This window comes from Entelurus aequoreus, linkage group LG06 (assembly GCF_033978785.1).
Source record: "Entelurus aequoreus isolate RoL-2023_Sb linkage group LG06, RoL_Eaeq_v1.1, whole genome shotgun sequence".
NCBI classification, from domain to species: Eukaryota; Metazoa; Chordata; class Actinopteri; order Syngnathiformes; family Syngnathidae; genus Entelurus; species Entelurus aequoreus.
The window spans coordinates 31954439-31962240 of NC_084736.1; the positions used below are offsets into that span (position 1 = coordinate 31954439).

General features: G+C 36.7%; 1 protein-coding gene across 4 annotated transcripts in view; it reads right to left on the bottom strand.

The window, feature by feature from the left end:
- Window positions 1–3988, bottom strand: part of usp7 (ubiquitin specific peptidase 7 (herpes virus-associated)) — a 63813-nt gene extending 59825 nt beyond the window's left edge. Inside the window, exon 1 of one of the 4 annotated variants that reach the window (XM_062050523.1) lies at window positions 3527–3988. In XM_062050523.1, coding sequence (XP_061906507.1) covers window positions 3527–3608 — 82 coding nt within the window. In that variant the 5' untranslated portion in view covers window positions 3609–3988. Of the gene's footprint in view, window positions 1–2724; window positions 3010–3160; window positions 3384–3526 lie in introns of those variants that run through there. The other 3 variants (XM_062050520.1, XM_062050522.1, XM_062050521.1) reach the window with 3 other exon arrangements.
- Window positions 3989–7802: the final 3814 nt, after the last annotated feature.

The following is a 7802-nucleotide window of genomic DNA, read 5'->3' on the forward strand; positions in this document are numbered from 1 at the left end:
TACCAAAACACGTACCGTTACACCCCTATTATTTTGATTATTGTTTCTCAGCTGTTTGTAAATGTTGCAGTTTATAAATAAAGGTTAAAAAAAATATATATTAAAACATTTTTTTTAAACGTAGCCTCAGCGCATGCGCATAGCATAGAACCAACGAATCAATGACTAAATTAATCATCAACTAATTTTATAATCGATTAGTTGTTGCAGCCCTACACTACACACAAATGTTTTAGACATGGTACGACGAGGACCGACATCTACAGATATTTCTACGCACATTTCGTACAGAAGTGGAGGCAAAAAGGGATTTGATCGCGCACCATAGAATAGATTTTCTTACCGGTCCTGTTTTTAAACTGGCTACATCCGGTTTGAGCATCAGAATATGCAAAAACATCCGATTTGGTTTGTTTTTCAGTTTATGTTGCTATGCGCGTACAGATTTCTGTCACGTCTACACCAGTTTCAGTGTAGGGCTCCAAAGACATTTTAGCTAGAGTCACTGACACACACGTAACATTGTAGTATCCCCGCTTTTACTTTGAAAATAAAACTTCCGATATCTGCAAATGAAATAATGTATGTTTTGTTTCTGTTCACCGGAGATTAAAAATTCCAAAATGAAAACCAAACCAATTTTAGATTTAGTTATTGCTCTTTGACACCAAAAAAATAATGCTTTGTTTTTATATTATTTTTTGTATTTTAAAAAGAAATTCAAATGAACCAGTCGTAAAATTCCATTGATGAAACGAAGATTAAATGACCAAAACATCCACTGACATTTATAGTCAAAATTAAAAAACAAAGCATTCTACAAAAACTATATATAAAACCAGTTTGATTTTCATTGTACCTTCCATAAAAGACAAATGAAAATCCCTAGTAAACAAATGGAAAAACAGTACCAAACGGTGGTTTTCATATTATGACGGAAGCTTTTATTTTCAAAGTAAGAGCATGTCTGGCTAAATGTGTTCGGAGCAATAAATGTGTTCAGACATGGTACGACGAGGACCGACATCTACAGATATTTCTACGCACATTTCGTACAGAAGTGGAGGCAAAAAGGGATTTGATTGCGCACCAGAGAAAATATTTTCTCACCGGTCCTGTTTTTAAACTGGCTACTTACAGTTTCAGTGGCAGAATGTGGAAAAACATCCGTTTTGGTCTGTTTTCAGTTTTTGTATAAAGATTTCTGTAGATGTCAGCCCTGTTGTCACGTCTAAATTAGTTTCAGTGTAGGGCTCCAAAGACATTTTAGCTAGAGTCACTGACACACAGGTACCGTTGTAATTATGCCCGCTTTTACTTTGAAAATAAAACTGCCGGTATCTGCAAATGAAATACCTTATGTTTTGTTTCTGTTCACCGGAAATTAAAAATTCCAAAATGAAAACCAAACCGATTTTAGATTCAGTTATTGCTCTTCGACACCAAAAAAAGAATGCTTTGTTTATATATTCTTTTTTGTATTTTAAAAGTAAATTCAATTGAACCCGTCGTAAAATTCCATTGATGAAACGAAGATTAAGTGACCAAAACATCCACTGACCTTTATAGTCAAAATTAAAAAACAAATCATTCTACAAAAACTATATATAAAACCGGTTTGATTTTCATTGTACCTTTCATAAAAGAAAAATGAAAATCCCTAGTAAACAAATGGAAAAACAGTACCAAACGGTGGTTTTTCATATTATGACAACAGAAGTTTTTATTTTCAAAGTAAAAGCGTGTCTGGCTTAAATGTGTTCGGAGCACTAAGTGTTCAGACATGGTACGACGAGGACCGACATCTACAGATATTTCTATGCACATTTCGTACAGAAGTGGAGGCAAAAAGGGATTTGATTGTGCACCATAGAATAGATTATTTTACCAGTCCTGTCTCTAAACTGGCTACTTTCAGTTTCTGCGGCAGAGTATGGAAAAACATCCGTTTTGGTTTGTTTTTCAGTTTATGTTGCTATGCGCGTACAGATTTCTGTCACATCTATACCAGTTTCAGTATAGGGCTCCAAAGACATTTTAGCTATAGTCACTGACTTCCGGGTACTATTGTAATTATCCCCGCTTTTACTTTGAAAATAAAACTTCCAGTATCTGCAAATGAAATAACTTCTGTTTTGTTTCTGTTCACCGGAGATTACAAATTCCAAAATTAAAACCAAACCAATTTTACATTGAGTTATTGCTCGTCAACACCAAGAAAAAGAATGCTTTGTTTTTTCATATTCTTTTTTGTATTTTAAAAGGAAATTCAAACAAACCAATCGTAAAATTCCATTGATGAAACGAAGATTAAGTGACCAAAACATCCACTGACCGTGCTGGTGGACAACATTTGGCAGTGTTATTAAGAGAAAATCGAATCAATAGGATAGGAATAAATGACGCAGTGATGCTGAGAACTCGCAAAGTCGTGCAATGAGTCAAATGTAATGTAAAAAAAAAGACACAGTTTAAAGATTAGCTAGACTGACGACGGGAATGTTGCTAGCAAATGTGTCCCGGCTGGAGAGCAGAGCAACAAAAACAGACATGATTAAAAATGGCGAGCTCCATGCTCTTCGTGCTGCCATACAATGAAGCAGCAAATCCCCGCGCTACTCCGCCGTGGGTCCGGCCTTACTGCAGTTAGTCGCCCCGCAGCCAACACGGCGCATATAAACAACATTTCGACGAACAAACGCATGTTTCTATGAGAGCTATTACCTGAATAGAGCTCACGGCGCGTATTTCACCATTGTCACATCGACATCGCTGGATTGACGCATCTGCGTTAGCCACTTAGCTCGTTAGCAAACACTTAACCAGCGTCATTAGCTGAGGCGACAAGCACCAGCTAACAACCCGCGATAAACATTTAAGTATCACCGACAACTAAACACCAGCGGAAAACACAAGATACGCGAGGCGCCGAATAAGTGTTTAAAAAGTGGCGCAGTAGCCAAGAGGAAGGTTGCAAAACACAAGGCCACCATTTTAGGACGCCACACACCCCCCTCCGGTGTTAGCACACATGCTAACTAACGTGCTAACCCAGGCCTTGAGGCTAATTAGCTAGCAATCTCCGTGCATCTATAGTCACATTTTACTACTTTGCAGCAGAATTCACCAAACTATAACCGTGTAATGAGAACTCACGTACAGGCCCAGCTTGTGTGTTCACGCCATCGCTGAAGCTATTATAACGTAACTTAATCCAACACTTTAAACTCCCTTTCACGACAAAAAAACTGTATTTGCAGGTGTCTCGACTCAACAATGGGAGTTGTAGCCATTACGTGGACAGTGTTTACCTACAAAGCACACACTTGATAACCGCAATTAATGCTGTATTTTCGGACTATGTTAACGGTATGGGTCGCCTGGCCCATCTCCGAGCAAAACACTTGCAAAATGAGGTCAGCTGCACTAAAAGTATGCTGCAATGGCCGCGTAATCATCACAACGCAGCGTATAAGTCCTGGTTGTATGGACGCAACTTCATGCACACAAGAGTTGAGTTACTAACGTTCCATCTCCATGTCCTCCGGTTCACTGAGCTGCTGCTCGCCGGCTTTCTGCTGCTGTGTGTGGTGATGGTGGTGGTTCATGTCGGTGGCTTTTGTCGTCGCGATGCGGGGATCCCGGCTATCGACGTCGTCCAGGGCCGGTTCGGACGGGAACCGCTGCTGCTGAGGTGTGGTAGGATGCGGAGGAGGTGGGGTGGACCGGTCGAGCCTCGGCGCCCGGGCCTGCTCTGCTGCTGCGACCTCGGCCTTGTCCGCTGTCAGCGCCGGGGAGTGAGGAGGGGAGGTCGGCGGGGGAGCGGGTAAAGAAACGCGGACGTATTTGCTCGCTATTCGCCCAATTTCGGCGCCTTTGGTGGGGTAAGCTGGCTGACGGCGGGGGTGGCGGGAAGGAACAAATTCCCGGGAAAGTGTGGGGCGAAGAGACGATCCGCAGCTGGTGCAGCAAACAGCCGGTTTAGAGCTAGCTTAGCCAAGGTAGCCAATAATAGATATTATGCTGCACAATTCAACAGCTTTGCCTGCGATATCCCCAGTCCGTGTGCTCCGCCGTGTGTCCCTCGTCTGGGGAAGAGCGGAGAAGAAAGCTAGCCATTCAATTCGTTACCGTGGAAGTTGGCGCGGCCCGACATGGAAACACTTCCCGAACACAGCGAAATGACAAAAGTCGGCTTCGGCCGTCGCATTCCCGTCTGGAAGTGGCGTTTCCCCCCCTCCGCAAGAGGAATGTGCCCGGTCATGCAGCGTTTTAACTGGAGCGGCGTTCGGCCTCGACACGCTCTCCCTCCCCGTCGGTTTGTGCTGAAGCGAGCTGAGCGTGGAAGTCAAAATGGCGGCGGCGATCTTCTATGAAATGTCACATCCGCATGGAGATCCAAACACAGCACAGTAGCCCAGCCCCGTTGCGAGTCTTGGACATTAAATACTCATTTGTGTGAGCTATAAACGCCGCTAAGAAGAACTTGGGACAAGTCCGACTTAAATAGGCAGGCGTCTCTTTAACGCCTGTTTCGTCATTGTCGTTATTTAGTCAAACATGAAGGCTATTTTATTCACAAATCAAATCGTTTATTTTGTAGTTATAACACTACAACAACCTACCTTTTTAAACTAACCAAAAAATAAATAAATACAAAATAAATAAAATAAAACAAATGTTTTTTGGAGCGTCGCAGTTTTGCCCACCTTGTTGACACTTGTGTTTATTTTGACAACAATCTCAGCTCTCATGCAAAACCGAGTGGCAATTCACAGTTGGGAGAAAACACGTAAAGCGACATTTACTTTCATTTGTCAGCTTCGAATGGTGAACGTTACGAGCCGTGTGCGTGTCACGTTAGTTTGGCGAATACAACCACGATGAATGTGTACTACCAATAACCCTTTATTGTATGTGATGCCAATAGCGTGCGTGTTCCGGACAAAAATAATGTGGAATATTGTATTTTTTTTAAAAAGAACCCTGTCATAAATACATTCTGTTTTAGGTGGTGAAATTGTATTCAAAACTATCTGTTTGGTCACATCAAAGGTCTGCAAATGCATTAACTTAAATGCCAAACTACTTGTAATTTTACCATTTAAATAATAACATTTATTTTAAGTATTTGCCATACTGCAAATACATGAACTTAAATGCCAAACTGCTTATAATTTTACCATTTAAATAATAACAGTTGTTTGAAGTATTTGCCATACACCCACCACCAATGCATTAAACATATGCAAAGGAGCATCTCTGTCAGGAAATAACTCAAGTAGCTCCATATAAAATTAATTATAGCTAATTAATTATAGCTGCTTCCGTCACTTTATTGCCCTCTTTGTGACTCATTATCAACACACTTATTGTCAGATTTGGCACTGAGCAATAAAGTTTGTATACAATATTACAATACCATGCATGTGCTCACTTTTTATACATAACAACATGTACACTGTACAATACCTTGATAAAGAAGCATATTACCATTCGTGTCATCTTTTACTCCATGCCATGCCATGTTGAGATTCTTTTGAAGTGGTCAGACAGAGTGAAAGCACAGGCAAAACAAACGTGTTACCTGAGTGTGACGTCATGCTCGTATTGAGACTTCCGGGGTATGATATGGAGCTCATGGTATCATATGTTTATATCTATTGGTTGCCGAAAAACTTTTACATTGAGATATCTATCTATTTGTTGTTGTTACTTTTACTTGCAAAATACGTTGGAATCACTTAAAAAAGAAGAATACATACTTAATTAATCTCCAGTAAAAGATATTGATTGAGATTGATTGAGACTTTTATTAGTAGGTTGCACAGTGAAGTACATATTCCGTACAATTGACCACTAAATGGTAACACCCGAATAAGTTTTTCAACTTTAGGCGTCTAGGCGTCTTTAGACTGTCTACATGGACAGTCAAATTGTCGCACAAGTTATCACAATAATGCATTTAATAAAGGGATTGCATATTGAATAATAACATGTTATATGCAACATATGATCAAATATTTAAACTTATAGATATATTTATTAAAAACTAATTAATTTAAATATACTGTATTGCAGAAGTCTACCTCTCACCCAAACTTTAGCAATACCGTGGTTCTTTTGTGTAAACCAGTGAAGGACAAGTCAGAGAGCCAATGGTATTATGATTCTCAAGATAAAGCCCCACCCCTATTTATCTATTTGTTGTTATTTTTACTTGCAAAATACGTTGCAATCACTTGAAAAAGAAGAATAAATACTTAATTAAATATACATCTCCAGTAAAAGATAGACAGTAAAATTGTCGCACAAGTTATCATTTAAGGATACATTTAATACATGGATTGAATAATAACATATTATATGCAACATATGATAACATATTTAAACTTATATATATATATATTAATTAAAAAGAAATGAATTTAAAATATACTGTATTGCAGTTATCATTTAAGGACAAATTTAATAAATGGATTGCATATTGAATAATAACATATTATATACAACATATGAAAAAATATTTAAACCTATATATATATATATATATATATATATATATATATATATATATATATATATATATATATATATATATATATATATATATATATATATATATATATATATATATATATATAAATTAAAAACAAATTAATTTAAATATACTGTATTGCAGAAGTCTACCTCTCACCCAAACTTTAGCAATACCGTGGTTCTTTTGTGGAAAAACCAGTGAAGGACAAGTCAGAGAGCCAATGGTATTGTGATACACAAGATAAAGCCCCACCCCTATCTATCTATTTGTTGTTGTTGTTTTCACTTGCAAAATACGTTGCAATCACTTAAAAAAGAAGAATATATACTTAATTAAATATACATTTCCAGTAAAAGATAGACAGTAAAATTGTCGCACAAGTTATCATTTAAGGATACATTTAATACATGGATTGAATAATAACATATTATATGCAACATATGATAACATATTTAAACTTATATATATATATATTAATTAAAAAGAAATGAATTTAAAATATACTGTATTGCAGAAGTCTATCTCTCACCCAAACTTTAGCAATACCGTTGTTCTTTTGTGGCAAAACCAGTGAAGGACAAGTCAGAGAGCCAATGGAATTGTGATACTAAGATAAAGCCCCACCCCTATCTATCTATTTGTTGTTGTTGTTTTTACTTGCAAAATACGTTGCAATCACTTAAAAAAGAAGAATACTTACTTAATTAAATATACATCGCCAGTAAAAGATAGACAGTAAAATTGTCGCACAAGTTATCATTTAAGGATACATTTAATAAATGGATTGCATATTGAATAATAACATATTATATGCAACATATGATAACATATTTAAACTTTTATATATATATATATATATATATATATATATATATATATATATATATATATATATATATATATATATATATATATATATATATATATATATATATATATATATATATATAAAAAAAGCAAATGAATTTAAAATATACTGTATTGCAGAAGTCTACCTCTCACCAAAACTTTAGCAATACCGTAGTTCTTTTGTGGAAAAACAGTGAAGGACAAGTCAGAGAGCCAATGGTATTGTGACACTTAAGATAAAGCCCCACCCCTATCCATCTATTTGTTGTTGTTGTTTTTACTTGCAAAATACGTTGCAATCACTTAAAAAAGAAGAATACATACTTAATTAAATATACATCTCTAGTAAAATATAGACAGTAAAATTGTCGCACAAGTTATCATTTAAGGACACATTTGATAAATGGATTGC